The sequence below is a fragment of the Saimiri boliviensis genome, chromosome 1 (assembly GCF_048565385.1).
Source record: "Saimiri boliviensis isolate mSaiBol1 chromosome 1, mSaiBol1.pri, whole genome shotgun sequence".
Classification (NCBI taxonomy): Eukaryota; Metazoa; Chordata; class Mammalia; order Primates; family Cebidae; genus Saimiri; species Saimiri boliviensis.
Window position 1 is genome coordinate 76450056 of NC_133449.1, and position 21483 is coordinate 76471538.

At 41.0% G+C, this 21483-nt stretch overlaps 1 protein-coding gene and 1 non-coding gene across 2 annotated transcripts in view; both read left to right on the plus strand.

The window, feature by feature from the left end:
• Window positions 1-21483, plus strand: part of XPO1 (exportin 1) — a 64810-nt gene that overhangs the window by 34853 nt on the left and 8474 nt on the right. Inside the window, exons 5-19 of the mRNA XM_039476308.2 lie at window positions 3906-3967; window positions 4190-4234; window positions 6889-7070; window positions 7706-7754; window positions 7830-7949; window positions 10100-10228; window positions 12042-12200; window positions 13291-13488; window positions 15382-15520; window positions 15688-15869; window positions 15951-16107; window positions 16189-16352; window positions 17375-17509; window positions 18920-19103; window positions 19901-20007. Coding sequence (XP_039332242.1) covers window positions 3906-3967; window positions 4190-4234; window positions 6889-7070; window positions 7706-7754; window positions 7830-7949; window positions 10100-10228; window positions 12042-12200; window positions 13291-13488; window positions 15382-15520; window positions 15688-15869; window positions 15951-16107; window positions 16189-16352; window positions 17375-17509; window positions 18920-19103; window positions 19901-20007 — 2012 coding nt within the window. The remainder of the gene's footprint in view (window positions 1-3905; window positions 3968-4189; window positions 4235-6888; window positions 7071-7705; window positions 7755-7829; window positions 7950-10099; window positions 10229-12041; window positions 12201-13290; window positions 13489-15381; window positions 15521-15687; window positions 15870-15950; window positions 16108-16188; window positions 16353-17374; window positions 17510-18919; window positions 19104-19900; window positions 20008-21483) is intronic.
• Window positions 9334-9437, plus strand: LOC120362048 (U6 spliceosomal RNA). The gene has a single exon (XR_005578054.1). It is a non-coding gene; the product is annotated as a U6 spliceosomal RNA (small nuclear RNA).

The following is a 21483-nucleotide window of genomic DNA, read 5'->3' on the forward strand; positions in this document are numbered from 1 at the left end:
TTTCTCCATGTTGATCAGGCTGGTCTCAAACTTCTGACCTCAGGTGATTCGCCAGCCTCGACCTCCCAAAGTACTGTGATGATAGGCGTGAGCCATCACTCCTGGCCAGATTATCCAAATTTTTATAATTCAGTTCTCATTTTAAAAGAGAATTGATTTCCTACTTTCTGTTTTTAAAAATTGTATTAGGTTGGGCATGGTGGGTCAGGCCTGTAATTCCAACTTTGGGAGGCCAAGGCAGGAGGAATGCTTGAGATCTTGAGTTCAAGGCCAGCCCTGGCAATAGTGAGACCAGAAGAAATTAGCCAGGCATGGTGCTATGCAGCTGGCTGAGGCAGGGGGATCACTTGAGCCCAGTAATTCAAGGCTCTGGTGAGATACAGTGGGACTGCTGCATTCTAGCCTGGGAAACAGGCAAGACCCTGCCTCTGAAACAAAGTGTAAACAAGATATTTTCCACTTCCGCATTCATTTTATGTATTTGTAGCCTAAATGTTACTATGCATATTGATACTTAACACCATTAGATTTCCATTACATGCACTATGTTGCTTCGCTGCGTTAGTAATATTTTTTCGTTATTAGGAAAGTCTTCGTAATTGCTGTTTTAGAAATTTTTTATTTTGGGTATTGTGGGAAATGGCTAGTTTTGTCATAGTTAATAAAAATCACTAATTGCCAGTGAAGAACCATAGTTTTTTTTTTTTTTTTTTTTGAGACAGAGTTTCGCTCTTGTTGCCCAGGCTGGAGTGCGATGGCGCGATCTCGGCTCACCGCAACCTCCGCCTCCTGGGCTCAGGCAATTCTCCTGCCTCAGCCTCCTGAGTAGCTGGGATTACAGGCACGTGCCACCATGCCCAGCTAATTTTTTTTTTTTTTGTATTTTGAGTAGAGACAGGGTTTCACCATGTCGACCAGGATGGTCTCGAACTCTCAACCTCGTGATCCACCCGCCTCGGCCTCCCAAAGTGCTGGGATTACAGGCTTGAGCCACCGCGCCCGGCCAGAACCATAGTTTAAAACTGAACATAGCCAGCCACAGTGGCGCATGCCTGTAGTCCTCAGGAGGTTGAAGCTGGAGGATGGCTTAAGTCCAGGAGTTCTGGGCGCTATGCCAATTGGGTGTCCTCACTAAGTTCGGCATCAATATGGTGACTGCCTGGGAGCGGGGACCACCAGGTTGCCTAAGGAGGGGTAAACCGGCCCAGGTTGGAAACAGAGCAGGTCAAAACTCCTGTGCTGATCAGTAGTGGGATCGCGCCTGAATAGCCACTGCACTCCAGCCTGGGCAACATAGTGAGACCCCATCTCTTTTTTTAAAAAAAGTGAATTTAATACATTAGCTCATAGCTACAATCTCATAAGCATTTTGCTACCTTAAAGTTGGCTATGTTTACTGCTAATTCTAATGGCTAAATTTTTTATTTTCCTTCTCTCTCTTTTTTTTTTTTTTGAGGCAGAGTTTCGCTCGTTACCCAGGCTGGAGTGCAATGGCGCAATCTCGGCTCACCGCAACCTCCACCTCCTGGGTTCAGGCAATTCTCCTGCCACAGCCTCCTGAGTAGCTGAGATTACAGGCACACGCCACCATGCCCAGCTAATTTTTTGTGTTTTTAGTAGAGACGGGGTTTCACCAAGTTGACCAGGATGGTCTCGATCTTTTGACCTCGTGATCCACCTGCCTTGGCCTCCCAAAGTGCTGGGATTACAGGCTTGAGCCACCGTGCCCAGCCCAAAGCCTAAATTAAACAGATGTGAGAGTGTTAGTTGTTAATTTTACATAGTAGGAAAGAATAATTTGTTCAGTTAGAGTTGCTAATTCATATCCTTTTGGTGTTTTAATATAGGTGCACCACACTTTTTTTGTTTTAAGATAGAATCTTGCTCTGTTGTCCAGGCTGCAGTGCAGTGGCACGGTCTCGGCTCACTGCAAACTCGCATCTCCCAGGTTCAAGCAATTCTCCTGCCTTAGATTTCCATTACTATAGTCCTGAGAAACTGGGACTACAGGCGCCTGCCACCATATCCAGCTAATTTTTGTGTTTACTAGTAGAGATGGGGTTTCACCATGTTGTTCAGGATGGTCTTGATCTCCTGACCTCATGATCCGCCAGCCTCAGCCTCCCAAAGTGCTGGAGTTACAGGCATGAGTCACTACATCCAGCCTGCACCACACTTCTTTAAAAAATGTTCTGAGAATTAAAAATTTTGCAACATTATTGAATCCTGTGATCTTGGAGAATGAAACCTATAGTAGATGCTCAGCAAATTCTGCATGAAGCAAATTAAAATCCAGGGTGTGAGTATCATGTCTTAATTATTTAAAGAGTAGGTTTTACTATGAAGAGATCCTTAAGTAAAGAAATGTTTCCCTAAACCTCCTCCCTCTTTTATTTACTGTTGTGTGTGTGGAGAAGTTAATGTATTTTTTATGAGCTTAATATTGCAATTAATGTATAGTGGCAAACAATAATATGTATATTCATTTTTGAAACATGGTTTCACTGTGTTGCCCAGGCTGGGGTGTAGTGGCACAGTCTCAGCTCACTGAAACCTTCATCTCTAGGCCTTAAGCAGTGTGCCCACCTCATCCTTCAAAAGTGCTGAGATTACAGGAATAAGCCACTGTGCCCAAGCCATCAGTAAATTTTCATGGGTTAAAAGTTTGGGCCATGCATGGTGGCGTATGCCTGTAATCTCAGCATTTTAGGAGGCCAAGGCAGACACATTACTTGAAGTCAGGAGTTTCAGACCAGCCTGGCCAACATGGTGAAAACTGGTTTCTACAAAAATTAGCCAAGACGTGGTGGTGCACACCTGGAATCGCAGTTGCTTGGGATGCTAAGGCAGGATAATCACTTGAACCCAGGAGGTGGAGGTTCCAGTGAGCTGAGATTGCAACTCTGCACTCTAGCCTGGGCGACAGATTAAGACTTTGTCTCTAAAAGAAGAAAGAAAGGGCTGGGTGCAGTGGGTTACGAATTTAGCACTTTGGGAGGCTCAGGCAGGTGGATCATTTGAGGTCAGGAGTTTGAGACCAGCGTAGACAAAATGGTGAAATCTTATCTCTACTAAAAATACAAGTTAGCCAGGTGTGGTAGTACTCACCTGTAATCCTACGTACTTGGGAGGCTTAGGCAGGAGAATCACTTATCTGGGAGGCGGAGGTTGCAGTGAGCCAAGATGATGCCACTGCACTCCATTGTGGGTGACATAGCAGGACTTTGTCTCAAAAAAGAAAAGAAACAGGTGAAACCCAGATTATGATGAGAGAAACTGGAATAGCAGTTTGTTACAGGCTGGGTGTGTTGGCTTATTCCTGTAATTCCAGCACTTTGGGAGACCTATGCAGGAGGATCACTTGAGCCTACTAATTTAATACCAACCCAGGCAACAATGCCAGATCCCATCTTTAAAAGTTTGAATAGCACATTAAACTCAGTGGATTTTTTTTTTTTTTTTTTTTTTTTTTTTTGAGACTGTCATCCAGGCTGGAGTGCAATGGCCCGATCTCTGCTCGCTGCAACTTCTGCCTCTCGGGTTCAAGTGATTCTCCTGCCTCAGCCTCCTGATAGCTGGGATTACAGGCGCCTACTACCATACCCAATTAATTTTTGTTTTTTTAATAGAGACAGGGTTTCTTCATGTTGGTCAGGATGGTCTAACTCCTGACCTGAGGTGATTTACCTTTCTTGGCCTCCCAAAGGGTTGCTGTGATTACAAGTGTGACTCATCGTGCCAGAATTTTTTTTAAATGCCGATATTGGTGATGGGATGAGAGTATATTATCTGATTTTACTTAGTCCTCCCACTCCCACATTAATTACAAGTACAGTTCTCAAAATGTATTTGCATGCTACAAAAGAGATAACAATTTGTTTTATATGTGCAATTTTTTAAAATAGGAATAAAAAAATACGTTGTTGGCCTCATTATCAAGACGTCATCTGACCCAACTTGTGTAGAGGTAAGAATTTATTTTGGAGATTATTAGGAGAGCATAAAATCATTTAGATATTGAGTCTTTGACTACAACCTAATTTGTCAAGAAACATAGTCCCCTACATAAGCCCAATCAGTCATTTGCAGTAGAGCTGTAATGATTTGTTTCTTAGGAGGATTGTCTATGCTTATATTTTTATTTATTGTACTTACTCAGGCTCTCATTTAATCTTTTATCTTTCCTTAGAAAGAAAAGGTGTATATTGGAAAATTAAATATGATCCTTGTTCAGGTAAGCTTTGCCTTCTAAGAAGAAATATGCTTATCATTTGAATAAAATGTTTGACCTACTTAGGAAATAAAGTATATTAATATTTTACAGAAGTAATAATAGTATTCTGACAATAATAGATACCCTACTCTCTAGTACCTGAATGTTAATTGGCTGTGGCAGGAAACATCAAATAATGTTAAAGCTGTCATTTATATGGCTGCAGTATGCATTGGACTGTTTGTTGGATTTTTTTTGTTGTTGTTGTTGTTTTTGGAGACTGAGCCTCACTCTGTTGCCCAGGCTGGAGTGCAGTGGCACCATTTCAGCTCACTGAAAACTCCACCTCCTGGGTTCACGCAATTCTTCTGCCTCCTGTGTAGCTGAAATTACAGGCGTCTGCTACCACATCTGGCTAATTTTTTGTAGTTTAGTAGATACAGGGTTTTTACCACGTTGGCCAGGCTGGTCTCAAACTGTTGACCTCAGGTAACCACCCAGCTTGGCCTCCCAAAGTTCTGGGATTACGGGCATGAGCCACTGCTCCCAGCCAGATTGTTTTTCAATTTTCTAATATGGCTATGCATGTTCCCTTTGCATGTTGTCTCTCTCAATCCTTGGATTTTTTTCGACCTTCTAATTGATTTCCATGCTTAGGCATTAAACTATGTTGACCAAATTCATAATTTTTTTTTTTTTTTTTTTTTGAGGAGGAGTTTCGCTCTTGTTACCCAGGCTGGAGTGCAATGGTGCGATCTCGGCTCACTGCAACCTCCACCTCCTGGGTTCAGGCAATTCTCCTGCCTCAGCCTCCCGAGTAGCTGGGATTACAGGCACACGCCATCATGCCCAGCTAATTTTTGTATTTTTAGTAGAGACCGGGTTTCACCATGTTGACCAGGATGGTCTGGATCTCTTGACCTCGTGATCTACCCGCCTCGGCCTCCCAAAGTGCTGGGATTACAGGCTTGAGCCACCGCGCCCGGCCCCCCAAATTCATAATTTTTATATGTATCTGTTTCCTATGTTAATGTCATAAATTTTTTTCCAGAGAACCCTTGTATGTGAGAGGGGGAAAAACACATTTTCTGTTGAAATAAGGTTTAGAAACATCCAAGTCTCCAAAAACTTTAGTGTTTTCAGTGATTAACTCCAGCTGTTATTATACTTTAGACTTTTCTGTTAGCCCTTCTCTGAATGGGGAGAGGGAGGAGAGAATATAAAGAAGGTTAACATGTATTATTAGAATCCGGGAAATCCCTAGTGTGTGACGTCAGTAGTCCAGACTTGCATACAAATACAATGCAGTTCATGAGGCTTTTGGTAAAAGATTATTCAGGCCCCGATTGCAGTGCCTCCTTTCTTCTAAATTCATATGTTCAAACCCTGCTACATTTCAAGGCTTAAATTTCATCCAATAGTAAGCTGTCTTAATTAGTCACTTTTTTTTTTTTTTTTTTTTGAGGCAAAATCTTGCTGTGTCGCCCAGGCTGGAATGCAGTGGTGTGATCTTGGCTCACTGCATCCTCTGCCTCCTGGGTTTAAGCAATTCTGCCTCAGTATCCCAAGTAGCTGAGACTACAGGTGCATGCCACTACACCTGGCTAATTTTTTGTATTTTTAGTAGAGAACAGGTTTCAATGTGTTAGCTAGAATTGTCTCGATCTCCTGACCTTGTGATCCGCCTGCTTCGCCTTCCCAAAGTGCTGGGATTACAGGCATGAGCCACCGTGCCCAGCCACCTAGTCGATTTTTATTGTCTATAGTTAGTTAAATTCTGGAGTCTCCTAGGATGATTTCTATTTTTTTTTTTTTTTTTTTTTTTTGAGACGGAGTTTCGCTCTTGTTACCCAGGCTGGAGTGCAATGGCGTGATCTCGGCTCACCGCAACCTCCGCCCTTTGGGTTCAGGCAATTCTCCTGCCTCAGCCTCCTGAGTAGCTGGGATTACAGGCACGCGCCACCATGCCCAGCTAATTTTTTTGTATTTTTAGTAGAGACGGGGTTTCACCATGTTGACCAGGATGGTCTTGATCTCTTGACTTCGTGATCCACCCGCCTCAGCCTCCCAAAGTGCTGGGATTACAGGCTTGTGCCACCGCGCCCGGCTGATTTCTTTTTTTCAAACAGAGTCTCGCTCTGTCTCCCAAGGTGGAGTGCAGTGGCGAGATCTCGTCTCACTGCAACCTCTGCCTTCCAGGTTCAAGTGATTCAGGTTCAGCCTCCAAAGTAGCTGGGACTACAGGCCTGCGCCACCATGCGCAGCTAAGTTTTGTATTTGTTGTAGAGACACGGTTTCACCACGTTGGCCAGGCTGTTCTTGAACTCCTGGCATCAAGTGATCCACCTGCTGTGGCCTCCCATGAAGTGCTGGGATTACAGGTGTGAGCGACCCCATCTTGCCTCCTAGGATACACAGACCCATTAGACCAATTGGACCTTTCATTAGGATAATTGAGAAGGGTTTTGGGGTGATTATGATAGAAGACTTTATTGGTGTTTTATTTTCTACCCAGTATGGTGAAGAGGGTGGACACATTTCTTTTAATAAAGGAGGAGAAAATGAAAACTGGTTGGTCCTTACTGCTGCTTTTACCTGTTAAACAATTTCTTTGAAGGTTGTTTTATTTGCATTTGATAAAGGAAGTGCGATTAACGTTTCATGTCTTATTTTAGATACTGAAACAAGAATGGCCGAAACATTGGCCAACTTTTATTAGTGATATCGTTGGAGCAAGTAGGACCAGCGAAAGTCTCTGTCAAAATAATATGGTGATTCTTAAACTCTTGAGCGAAGAAGTATTTGATTTTTCTAGTGGACAGATAACCCAAGTCAAATCTAAGCATTTAAAAGACAGGCAAGTAATAATTATGTTTTAGAATTTTAAAGTAATTTCTCAAACAATTTCAAGCAATTTGGATGTATATTGTAGGTGTTTTAAGGAACTATGATCAGTAATACATTCTGTTGTTTATAGTGGTTTTCAATTACAAATTAAGAAATAGTCCTAGACTGGGCCTAATAACTACCTCTGGAGGTTGAAAAGTGAATTGTTCAAGATACACTTAAGGATTTGATTTGTATGATAACTAATTAATAGGTTCTAAGCTAATGATTCGTGTCCAAACATTCAAATTAGTTATTTTATGAGAAAAGTCTCACTCTGTTGCCTGGGCTGGAGTGCAGTAGCTCAGTGTTTAAATAGAAGATATAATTCTGCTGAGAGAGAGCAGATAAATATAGTCACATCTTTAATTACCAGATGCTTGAAATTTCAATCTTTTTTTTTTTTTTTCCCCCTTGAGAGATGGGGGGGTCTCGCTAGGTTGCCCAGGCTGGTCTCGATCTCCTGGGCTCAAGCAAGTTCTCTTGCCATGGTCTAAAATTCTGGGATTACCGGCATGAGCTACTGTACTGGGTCTTAATCATTTTTATTAGTATTGTACATAATTTATTTCTGTGTCTTCTAAAACTGATATGTATTTTTTTTAGCATGTGCAATGAATTCTCACAGATATTTCAACTGTGTCAGTTTGTAATGGTAAGCGTTTTTAATTTCATTTTTTAAAATAACAATAATATGAAAGCAATTATTTACAAGTATGTTTTGTTGTAGGAAAATTCTCAAAATGCTCCACTTGTACATGCAACCTTGGAAACGTTGCTCAGATTCCTGAACTGGATTCCACTGGGATATATTTTTGAGACCAAATTAATCAGCACATTAATTTATAAGGTACAGTGAATACATTTCAGTTATTTGTCAATGGATAGCCACATATATTCTTTTCACATGTAAAGCTCTCATCTCTGCATTCAAAACCATATTTAACTTTGTTTCTAACATGAGGAAACTGCTCAGAAGAAAGTTTTTGTATTTACACCTAGTAAATTATTTGAAGTGAGTCTCAAATGTAATTTTATGAATTCATTTAGAACAAATAATGGATTTGATAATATTGCTTTTTTTTTTTTTTTTTTTTTTTTTTGTGATGGAATCTCATTGTATCACCTAGGCTGGAGTACAGTGGTGCAATCTTGGCTCACTGAAACCTCTACCCCCCAGTTTCCAGCAATTCTCCTGCCTCAGCCTCCCAAGTAGCTGGGATTAGAGGTACCCTCCTGTAACTATTTGTATTTTTAGTAGAGATGGGGTTTCCCCATATAGGCAAGGCTGGTCTCGAACTCCAGACTGCAGGTGATCTGCCTGCCTCAGCCTCCCAAAGTGCTGGCATTACAGGCGTGAACCCCTGCGTCCAGCCCTGTGTTGCCATCTTTTAGTTGAATATATAAGTTACAGTGAGGTAAGTCAAGTACTATTTGTGAAAAATGAAAAGTTAATCTTTTAACTGAAATTTTAAAATTGATGCCATGTTATGTGTTAAGTTATACAGTGGTTTAGCCTGCGAAACATGGTGAAACCGCATATCTACGAAAAATACAAAACTCGCCGGACACAGTGGCTCATGCCTATAATCTGAGCCCTTTGGGAGGCCCAGGCAGGTAGGTCACAAAGTCGGCGATCGAAATCATCCTAGCTAACACGGTGAAACCTCGTCTCTACTAAAATATGAAGAATTAGCTGGGTGTGGTGGCATGCACCTGTAGTCCCAGTTACTTGAGAGGCTAAAGCAGGAGAATTGCTCGAACTTGGGAGGTGGAGGTTGCAGTGAGGCGAACTCATGTCACTCCACTCCAGCCTGGGCAACAGAGCAAGACTCCATCTCACCAAAAAAAGAAAAAAACACTTAGGTGTGGTACATGCCTGTAGTCCCAGCTTCTTGGGAGGCTATGGCAGGAAAATCTCGAACCCAGGAGGCAGATTGCAATGAGACAAGATTTTGCCACTGTACTCCAGCCTGGATAACAGCGACACCCTGTCTCAGAAAAAAAAAAAAAAATTCTACAGTGGTTTGTCCAGAGATAATGACTGTTAGCAATTGGTTGTATTTTCAGATGTTTTCTAAGAATGATGTAATAAATAAATTATCTAATTGGAACATTATAGCTTAACCTCTTCAACTTTGTAGTTTAGAGTTTGGTAACATAATAATGGATTTATGGTATTTGAATGATCAGTTTATTGCTCAATTAAGTTATGTAAAAATATTGGTATTGTTGTGCTCGCTTCGGCAGCACATAAACTAAAATTGGAATGATACAGAGAAGATTAGCATGGCCCTGGGCAAGGATGACACAAATTCGTTAAGTGTTCCATATGTTTTTTTATTAAAAAAATTAAAAAATAAAAATACTGGTATTGTCACCAGTCTTACAGAGTACTTTCTTAGACATAAAAGATTATGCAATTGTCCAAACAGTCACTTTCTTTAAATATTTTAATGTTTCAAGGTGAGATTTGGGTAAGAAAAATATATTTTAATGTATAATTACCAGGTTATTAGCTATGTTAATTTTTAAGGTTTTAATGCCTACTAAATTCCCAACCCTAGATAATTGTTTATTTTATCAACAATAGAATATAAAAGCCAGTTTTCCCACTTTCTTATTACTCTTAGATATAATAACCATTTTCCAAAATCCTAAGCAATCACAAGTTTTAGGTCCTATGTAATTACACAGAAAGTATAATATTCCCAAAAGTCACATCACAGATTCTAAGAAAGTTGTTAAGGAGCCTTGTTATTTTAGACGTCATCAAAAGAAAGCACAGTTTGTATCCTAAAGCAGTTAATGTGTATTGGGTAGGTAATCAAATTTCCTCTCAGTATATCTGTCAGATACAATATGTGCATTTACTTGGCCTGTTTTTGACATCTACTTCTATGTTTAATTGTTAAGTAGTTTTTCCTTTTAATTGTGAATTTTAAGTACAGTGTTTGTCAGGCCAATTAATTTTATGGTTCCCTCCCCTCTTTTAAATAGTTCCTGAATGTTCCAATGTTTCGAAATGTCTCTCTAAAGTGCCTCACTGAGATTGCTGGTGTGAGTGTAAGCCAATATGAAGAACAATTTGTAACGCTATTTACTCTGACAATGATGCAACTAAAGCAGGTAATGTAATACTGTCTTGAAAATTGAACAATTTTAGTGCCTTAGAAAATACTGAATTTCAAATGAGCTATTTTAGAACAACGTGTCATAGATTAGCCATAATGTTATGTTTATTACATAAAATTTATAATGAGCTACAAATTTTTATCATATCTCCAAAAATTTCTTAAAATTCAAGATTGGGGTATGTTGTGGTAATTTATTTCTGCGTAGTTTAGGAGCTTGGTCCTTTGGGAGCGATCTGATCAGACAATGGGAAACCTGGGATCTGTTCCTAACATTGTGTCTGGAGGAATTCTTTTCAGCCTTAGTTTGATTGTTTATCTATTAAATGATCTAGAAGGTTGTTCGTAATACTGTGTTCATGGCCAGGGGTGGTGGTTGACACCTGTAGTCCCAGAACTTAGGAAGCCCAGGATGGGAGGACCAGTTGATGTCAGGAGTTCAAGACTAGCCTGGACACCATAACCAGATCATCTCTATAAAAGATTTAAAGTAGCCAGCTGTAGTGTTGCACATCTGTAGTTCCAGCTACTCTGGAGGCTGAGGCAATAGGATCTCTTGAGCCCATGAGTTCAAAGTTAAAATGAGCTACGGTCACACTACTGCACTGGATGACAGGGCAAGTTCCTGTCTCTTTAAAAAAAAAAAAAAAAAAAAAAAAAAAAAAAAAAAAACAAGGAAAGCCCGGGCATGGTGGCTTACGCCTGTAATCCCAGCACTTTGGGAGGCCAAGGCAGGTGGATCACGAGGTCAGCAGTTTGAGACCAGCCTAAACAACATGGTGAAACCCTGTCTCTACCAAAAATACAAAAATTAGCTGGCTATGGTGGCACACACCTGTAGTCCCTGCTACTCGGGAGGCTGAGGCGGGAGAATTGCTTGAACCTGGGAGGTGGAGGTTGCAGTGAGCTGAGATCACACCCACTGCACTCCAGCCTGGGTGAGAGAGTGAGACTTTGTCTCCAAAAAAGGGAAAAGGCTGGGTGAGGTGGCTCACGCCTATAATCCCAGCACTTTGGGAGGCTGAGGCAGGCGGGTCACGAGGTCAAGAGATCGAGACCATCCTGGCCAACATGGTGAAACCCCATCTCTCCTAAAAATACAAAAATTACCTGGGTGTGGTGGCGCATACCTGTAGCCCTGGCTATTTGGGAGGCTGAGGCAGGAGAATTGCTTGAACCCAGGAGGTGGAGTTTGCAGTGAGCTGAGATCACGCCATTGCACTCCAGCCTGGCAACGAGAGCAAAACTGTGTCTCAAAGAAAAAAAGGAAAAGTAGATTATTGTGTATGTTTGTGATCTGAATTAATGGTCTATTTTTGCATTTTCATTGTCAGTGAGAAAGGGATCAGTCCAATAACTTAAAGGCTTTGAATGATCGCGGCCTTACTCGTTGCAATGTATTTATTTGAGAAGAGTAAAAATCTAGGTCTTAGGAATGTAAGAATAGGTATACCAGCCTTAGGAGTTGTGTTTGTGGTTTAATATTAGCAAAGGAGTGTTGGGATCTTAGGGTTTACAAATAATGGCATTGGCTGGGTGCAGTAGATCACACCTATAATCCCAGCACTTTGGGAGGCTAAGGTGAGAGGATTAAAGTTAGCTGGGTATGGTGACAGATGCCTGTGGTCCCAGCTATTTGGGAGGGGCTGAGTTGAGGACTGATTGAGCCTAGTAGTTGGAGGCTGCAGTGAGCTGTGATCATACCACTGCACTCCAGGTTGACAGAGTGAGACCCTGTCTCAAAAGTAATAATAAAAGAGTCTTTTGTCGTTTTATAAAATGCAAACTGTCCCTTTTTAAATTTGCAGATGCTTCCTTTAAATACCAATATTCGACTTGCGTACTCAAATGGAAAAGATGATGAACAGAACTTTATTCAAAATCTCAGTTTGTTTCTTTGCACCTTTCTTAAAGAACATGATCAACTTATAGAAAAAAGATTAAATCTCAGGGAAACTCTAATGGAGGTAAGCTTTGTGGAGCCTTTGCTCCTAAAATTCTGTTCTACCTACTAATGCTCTTAAAAGTGTTGTCTTTTGGCTATGGGTGGTAGCTCACGCTTGTAATCCCAGCATTTTTGGCAGCCGAGGCAGGTGGATCATGAGGTCAGCAGTTAAAGACCAGACTGGCCAACATGGTGAAACTTCATCTCTACTAAAAAATACAAAAATTAGCTAGGCATGGTCGCTTGTGCCTGTAATCCCAGCTACTTGGGAGACTGAGGTAGGAGAATTGCTTGACCCCAGAAGGTGGAGGTTGCATTGGGCCAAGATCCTGCTACTGTACTGCAGCCTGGGCAACAGAGCAAGACTCTGTCTGAAGAGAAAAAATACGTACATATGATAGAAATATATATATATGTGTGTGTGTGTATGTATACATGTATATGCATACACACACATTATATGTATATAAATATGCACACACAAAATTCAGTGGCATTTCAGTATATATACAATGTTGTGCAACCATTAATACCTAGATCCAAAACATTGTGATTACCCAAAGGTGACCCTTTACTCATGAAACAGTCACTTCCTTCTTTGTTCTCTTTCCCAATCATTAGTTTGGGTTCTGTCTCTGTATATGTATCTATTCTGATTATACCATATGAAAGGAATCATACATGTAACATTTTATGTCTAGTTTCTTTGATTTGACATCATGTTTTCAGTGTTCTTCCATGCTGTAACCTGTATCAGTACTTCACTTTACATTGTGGCTGAAGAACATTTTTATTGTGTGAATATTCTATATTTTGTTTGTTCTCTCATCTATGATGGTACATTTGGGTTGTTGATACTTCTTGCCTATTGGCACCCAAGGCCTTTAAAATGTCCATTAGGAGACATGATAAAAACTTTGAAGTATTTTAGGGCATGTCAGAAGAAGCAGAGTAACTCCTCCAGAGTTTACAGTCTATTTAATAAGTATTGAAATCTGAGATGTGATGAGTAAAACATGAATTTTTATATTACCTTAAATGTTACAAGTGAAAAGCAGTTTTAAGTTGGTAATGTTTAAGGATTATTTTAATAGCTTTGGTCTTCTTTGTAGGCCCTTCATTATATGTTGTTGGTATCCGAAGTAGAAGAAACTGAAATCTTTAAAATTTGTCTTGAATACTGGAATCACTTGGCTGCTGAACTCTATAGAGAGAGTCCATTCTCTACATCTGCCTCTCCATTGCTCTCTGGAAGTCAACATTTTGATGTTCCTCCCAGGAGACAGCTATATTTGCCCATGTTATTTAAGGTAACAGAGCGGTTGGTTGAGTGTTGTTGTTGCTTACTGTAGTTTTGAGGTCTGAATGCAAATACTTGTAATCTATCTACAAAAAGAGAACCCAACAACTTCCCCAGGAGTGTGAAAAAAACTAGAACATGAAAGGAGTTCAGTCTAGAACCTCCTTGGTTCTCAAGAGTGTGGTCCTTCTGTCAGCATCAATATCACCTGTGATTTTGTTAGGTAAATTTGTTGGTCACCTGCCAATCCACTAAACCAGAGTCTGGGAATGAGACTCTGAATAGATGTCTAAGTGAATAGCTCCTGTAACGAAAGTTGTTTTTTTTGTTTTTTTTTGTTTTTTTTTTAAACAAATTCACATTAAAGTACACTTAAATAACTACAAAGCCATTTTTTAAATTACACTGAAAGAAATTTTTTTTGAGACAGAATTTCACTTTTGTTACCCAGGCTGGAGTGCAATGGCGCGATCTCGGCTCACCGCAACCTCTGCCTCCTGGGTTTAGGCAATTCTCCTGCCTCAGCCTCCTGAGTAGCTGGGATTACAGGCACGTGCCACCATGCCCAGCTAATTTTTTGTATTTTTAGTAGAGACAAGAGTTTCACCATGTTGACCAGGATGGTCTCGATCTTTTGACCTTGTGATCCACCCGCCTCAGCCTCCCAAAGTTCTGGGATTACAGGCTTGAACCACCGCACCAGGCCTAAAGTTTTTTTTTTTTGACACAGGGTCATGCTCTGTGGCTCAGGTTGGAGTACAGTGGCACAGTCATAGCTCACTACAATCTTAACACTCGAAGCAATTCTCTGTGTCAGCCTTCCAGGTAACTATGGTTGCAGGCACACACCACCATGCCCAGCTAACTTTAAATTTTGGTTTTTCCTTTTTTCTTTCTTTTTTTTTTTTTTTGAGACGGAGTTTTGCTCTTGTTACCCAGGCTGGAGTGCAATGGCGCGATCTCGGCTCACCGCAACCTCCGCCTCCCAGGTTCAGGCAATTCTCCTGCCTCAGCCTCCTGAGTAGCTGGAATTACAGGCACGTGCCACTACGCCCAGCTAATTTTTTGTATTTTTAGTAGAGACAGGGTTTCACTATGTTGACCAGGATGATCTTGATCTCTTGACCTCGTGATCCACCCACCTCGACCTCCCAAAGTGCTGGGATTACAGGCTTGAGCCACCGAGCCTGGCTCTTTTTTCTTTTTTTTAAGACTGGGTTTCACCATGTTGGTCAGGCTGGTCTTGAACTCCCGACCTCAGGTGATCTGCCTGCCTTGGCCTTCAGGGTGCTTGGATTACAGGCATGAGCCACCATGCCCAGCCTGGTTTTTCTTTATATACTTTCTCCTGTTGTGCTTTAATTTCAGTTTTTTTTTTTTTTGAGACGGAGTTTCGCTGTTGTTACCCAGGCTGGAGTGCAATGGTGCGATCTCGGCTCACCACAACCTCTGCCTCCTGGGTTCAGGCGATTCTCCTGCCTCAGCCTCCTGAGTAGCTGGGATTACAGGCACGTGCCACCACGCCCAGCTAATTTTTTGTATTTTTAGTAGAGACAGGGTTTCACCATGTTGACCAGGATGGTCTCAATCTTTTGACCTCGTGATCCACCTGCCTTGGCCTCCCGAAGTGCTGGGATTACAGGCTTGAGCCACCGCGCCCGGCCTAATTTCAGTATTTTTATTGTTTTAGAGATTGGGTGTCACTGTTGATCAGGCTGGTCTCAAATTCCTGGCCACAAGCAATTCTATATGCCTCAGCCTCCGGACTTGTTGAGATCATAGGCATGAATCCCTACACAGGGCTGTTCTGTGGGTTTTTTGGTTTTGTTTTGTTTAACTAAGCTTCTGCACTAAATGATTTCAATGATCTGACAATTTTTTCTTGATTTAATGTTGAGTATAGGTCCGTTTATTAATGGTTAGTCGAATGGCTAAACCAGAGGAAGTATTGGTTGTAGAGAATGATCAAGGAGAAGTTGTAAGAGAATTCATGAAGGATACAGATTCCATAAATTTGTATAAGAATATGAGAGAAACATTAGGTAAGTTAATGAATACTGTTTATCTTTACCTTTATAAATCTATTCTGGAGTGGAACTCCATTTTAGGAAATGTGTTACTCGTAGTTTCTTAATCTTTTCTAAACATTGTTATTCATCAATAAAACTTTGCTCATGCTTCGCATTTGAAACAGTTTTTTTCTTTGTAGTTTATCTTACTCATCTAGATTATGTAGATACAGAAAGAATAATGACAGAGAAGCTTCACAATCAAGTGAATGGTACAGAGTGGTCATGGAAAAATTTGAATACATTGTGTTGGGCAATAGGCTCCATTAGTGGAGCAATGCATGAAGAGGATGAAAAACGATTTCTTGTTACAGTTATAAAGGTATGCAAGGGATAGATAATTAGAATTGCTAAATAGGTATATATTGTTACAGTAAATGATATAAATTTATCTTATTTACAGGATCTGTTAGGATTATGTGAACAGAAAAGAGGCAAAGATAATAAAGCTATTATTGCATCAAATATCATGTACATAGTAGGTCAATATCCACGATTTTTGAGAGCTCACTGGAAATTTTTGAAGACTGTAGTTAACAAGCTGTTTGAATTCATGCATGGTAAATCTATTTCTTTACTATATTATTTTATTTTGTTTTTGTTTTTATTGAACAACTAAATGGATGTTTTTGTCTTGTTAGAGACCCATGATGGAGTCCAGGACATGGCTTGTGATACTTTCATTAAAATAGCCCAAAAGTGCCGCAGGCATTTTGTTCAGGTTCAGGTTGGAGAAGTGATGCCATTTATTGATGAGATTTTGAACAACATTAACACTATTATTTGTGATCTTCAGCCTCAACAGGTATGTTAAGTACTGAGCGTGTATTATTTTTAGAAAGTAACACCCATATCAATCTGTATTTATCAATGGAAATAGGAGGGCAACTATTAGATCCAATAGAAGTGTTTCTGATTAAATTTTCTTCTTCTTTTTTTTTTTTGTTCCTTAAGAATGGGTCTTACTCTATTAACCCAGGCTTTGTTTTTTGTTTTTTGAGACGGAGTTTCTCTCTTGTTACCCAGGCTGGCGTGCAATGGCGCAATCTCGGCTCACCGCAACCTCTGCCTCCTGGGTTCAGGCAATTCTCCTGCCTCAACCTCCTGAGTAGCTGAGATTACAGGCACGCGCCACCATGCCCAGCTAATTTTTTGTATTTTTAGTAGAGATGGGGTTTCACCATGTTGACCAGGATGGTCTCGATCTCTTGACCTCGTGATCCACCCGCCTCAGCCTCCCAAAGTGCTGGGATTACTGGCTTGAGCCACCGTGCCTGGCTTAATTTTTGTATTTTTAATAGAGATGGGGTTTCACCATGTTGGCCAGGCTGGTCTTGAACTCCTGACCCTGTGATCCACCCACCTTGGCCTCCCAAAGTGCTGGGATTACAGGCGTGAGCCACTGCACCTGGCCCCACATTTTGGGCTTTTTAATAGTTTTTGGTTTGTTTTTTGACATGGAGTTGTCTTCTGTCACCCAAGATCACAGAGGTGTGATCTTGGCTCACTGCAACCTCTGCCTCCTGGGTTCAAGCATTTCAAGCCTCCCAAGTAACTGGAATTATAGGCAGTTGCCACCGCATCTGGCTAATTTCTTTGTATTTGTAGTAGAGATGGGGTTTCACCCTGTTGGTCAGGCTGGTCTACAACTCCTGACCTCAGGTGATTTGCCAGCCTGGGCTTCTCAAAGTACTGGGATTATAGGGGTAGTCCACCGTACCTGGGCCAAAATCAGTTTCAATACATTTGTGAATTGCTTGAGTGTGGTTTTTTTTTTGTTAGGGTTTATAAGAATATAAAAGTTTAAATGTCTGCTTTTTAAAATAGGTTCATACATTTTATGAAGCTGTGGGGTACATGATTGGTGCACAAACAGATCAAACAGTACAAGAACACTTAATAGAAAAATACATGCTACTCCCTAATCAAGTCTGGGATAGTATAATCCAGCAGGCAACCAAAGTAAGTATTTCTACTTTTTCTTAAAGTTTCTATGTGATTGAGGAAGTCTGTGAGATTTTGTCTTTTTTTTTTTTTTTTTTGAGGCGGAGTTTCGCTCGTTACCCAGGCTGGAGTGCAATGGCGCGATCTCGGCTCACCGCAACCTCCGCCTCCCGGGTTCAGGCAATTCTCCTGCCTCAGCCTCTTGAGCAGCTGGAATTACAGGCACGCACCACCATGCCCAGCTAATGTTTTTTGTATTTTTAGTAGGGACGGGGTTTCACCTTGTTGACCAGGATGGTCTCGATCTCTCGACCTCGTGATCCACCCGCCTCGGCCTCCCAAAGTGCTGGAATTACAGGCTTGAGCCACCGCGCCCAGCTGTTTTTGTTTTTCTGAGACGGGGTTTCACTCTTGTTGCCCAGGCTGGAGTGCAGTGGCGAGATCTTGGCTCCCTGCAACCTCCGCCTCCCGGGTTCAACCAGTTCTCCTGCCTCAGCAGAATTCCCCTGCGCCCAGCAAAGACTGTGTTCTTTACAAATGTATTGAATTCAGACCTTATAACATGTATGTCTGATCCATAAGTACTTTTATCTGTGGCTTTGCACATTTAAAAAACTATCTGGGCCTGGTGCAGTGGCTCAAGCCTATATTCCTAGCACTTTGGGAGGCCAAGGGGGGTGGATCACCTGAGGTCAGAAGTTCAAGATCAGCCTGCCCAACAAGGCGAAACCCTGTCTTTACTAGAAGTAGAACAATTATCTGGGTGTAGTGGCCCATGCCTGTAATCCCAGCTACTCAGGAGGTTGAGGCAGGAGAATTGCTTGAACCTTGGAGGTGGAGGTTGCAGTGAGCTGATATCAAGCCACTGCATTCCAGCCTGGCCAACAAGCGGGACTTTGTCTCCAACAACAACAACAACAAAAATGCTGGGCGCAGTGGGTTATGCCTGTAATCCAAGCACTTAGGGAGGCTGAGGCGGGTGGATCACGAGGTCAGGAGCTAAAGACCAGCCTGGACGAGATGGTGAAACCCTGTATCTACCAAAAATGTTAAAAAATTAGCTGGGTGTGTTGGCACGTGTCTGTAATCCCAGCTACTTGGAAGGCAGAGGTGGAGAATTGCGCAAACCTAGGAGGCGGAGTTTTCAGTGAGCTGAGATCATGCGACTACACTCCAGCCTAGTTGACCGAGCGAGACTCCATTTCCCAAAAAAAAAAATTATCCATGGTACAATTTTAATTCTCCATTTGATCTTAAAATGGAATTTATTATTTTATTCTAGATATAGACAAAAAGACTTTTGTGTTCATTTTAACATTTTGGATTATAAATGTGGTTTATGATAGGGGAAATGTAGTGGCTTTTGCTTTAGTAATTATGTGGATAATTCTTTTGTGATAAATAGAATTTGCTTTTTTTTTCTCCAAGAATGTGGATATACTGAAAGATCCTGAAACAGTCAAGCAGCTTGGTAGCATTTTGAAAACAAATGTAAGAGCCTGCAAAGCTGTTGGACACCCCTTTGTAATTCAACTTGGAAGAATTTATTTAGATATGCTTAATGTATACAAGTGCCTCAGTGAAAACATTTCTGCAGCTATCCAAGCTAATGGTAGGTGATTCTGAATTCTCACACAATGTAGTATAAATAAAGCGTGGCCAGGCGTTGTGGCTCATGGCTGTAATCCCAGCACTTTGGGAGACTGAGGGGGGCAGATCACCTGAGGTCAGGAGTTCGAGACCAACCTGGCCAACGTGGAGAAACCCCGTCTCTAGTAAACAAAAGAAATCCACAAGTAGCAGGTCGTGGTGGCTCATGCCCTGTAATCTCAGCTACTCGGGAGGCTGAGACAGGAGAATCGCTTGAACCCCAGAGGTGGAGGTTGCAGTAAGCCAAGATCACACTGCTGTGCTCCATCCTGGGCAAAAAAGAGCAAAACTTTGTCTCAGAAAACAAAAACAAATCACTTTTCACTTTTACTTCCTTAAATCAAGCATTCAATATTTTTCACAGATTTAAATCAGACCTCCTGTTTCCCAGATGACCCTAGATATATTTAAAACAGTTGGTGTACCTTTCCGTTTTAAGATTAGTCTTAGTCCGGGCACAGTGGCTCGCACCTGTAATCCCCGCACTTTGGGAGGCCAAATTTGCCGTCATGCCTGGCTAATTTTTTTTATTTTAATAGAGATGGGGCTTCACCATGTTGGCCAGGCTGGTCTCGAACTCCTGACCTCTTGATTCACCTGCCTCAGCCTCCCAAAGTGCTGGGATTACAAGCATAAGCCACCACACCCAGCTGGCTTTATGCTTTTTAATGATAAAATGAAATTGCAACTAATGTACACCTGAGTACCATTGTATAATTTTAGTGGTAAAATTAGATTCCATTTGATTCTATTTTGTAGGTGAAATGGTTACAAAGCAACCATTGATTAGAAGTATGCGAACAGTGAAAAGGGAAACTTTAAAGTTAATATCTGGTTGGGTGAGCCGATCCAATGATCCACAGATGGTAAGTGAGAGATGCTTTGCTTGTGGTTTTTCGTGTTGATACTGTGTTTTATGGAATATGTTATGCTCTTTTATGTACATTTTACTGATTTAGAGGATGTCTACTTTGTGGTTATTTTATGGCATTTTATATATTATAGTCTTTATGTTAATATACTAACAGTTGTATTTCATCTTCAAAAGAAAGTGCTGTTAATCAATAGGGAAGTGTGGTGATAATGTAGCAAGATAGCTAAAATTTGACAAAAAAATTAGCTGGGCATGGTGGCGTGTGCCTGTAATCCCAGCTACTCAGGAGGCTGAGGCAGGAGAATTGCCTGAACCCAGGAGGCGGAGGTTGCGGTGAGCCGAGATCGCGTCATTGCACTCCAGCCTGGGTAACAAGAGTCTCACACACACACAAAAAAAAAAAGATAGCTAAAATTTGGTCATTTTATATTTCCATAGATAGGAGGATTTAGTTAATGGAGTACAGGTGGTGGTTTTGCGTTCCTCTTGACTTCTTAGAACAATTAATAGAGCTACAAAGTTTACCTCTTTTTTTTTTTTTTTTTTTTTTTAATAAAAGCTATTTATGACAAACCCACAGCCAATATCATTACTTTACCTCTTTAGCTAAGTGATTGCTTCCCAGATTCAAGGCTCGAAAGTCTTTTTTACACTTTTTCCTTTTCTTAAATGATTTGCAGAAAGGGAAATCACTTTCAGTAATAAAAACCACCTGCATTATCCCTCAACTTGTAAAATTGTGAGTTAGTTTTAAATGTTACTATATCATTTTATTCACTTGAACCTTGGAACATTCCAAAAAGTTCTATTCTGATATCACTACTACTTGGAATAGTGTGTTATCTGTTTTGTTCTTTGTGTTTTTGTTTTAGGTTTTTTTAAAAGTGTGCTAATTATTTTCAAAATTTTGAAATTTCAGTATTGTTTCTTGTTAAGGAAATAATTTTCTTCAGTAAACTTGTTCTGAATATAATTCTTGTGGAATAATTAAGTTGGCTAACCTAGACATCAAAAGGTTTTTTAAAAAAATATGTTTATTATGTGATCAGAACTGTATTTAAAATTTGAAAACAAAAGGAAAGACGTGGTTTTTTTTTTGTTTTTTTTTTTTTTTTTTTTTTTGAGACGGAGTTTCACCCTTGTTACCCAGGCTGGAGTGCAATGGCGCGATCTCGGCTCACCGCAACCTCCGCCTCCTGGGCTCAGGCAATTCTCCTGCCTCAGCCTCCTGAGTAGCTGGGATTACAGGCACGCGCCACCACGCCCAGCTAGTTTTTTTGTATTTTTAGTAGAGACGGGGTTTCACCATGTTGACCAGGATGGTCTCGATCTCTCGACCTCGTGATCCACCCGCCTCGGCCTCCCAAAGTGCTGGGATTACAGGCTTGAGCCACCAAAGACGCGTTAAATGAATTGTGCTGTTTGTAATTTACAAGAAGCTTTGGCACATGTCAGGAGCACAGATACA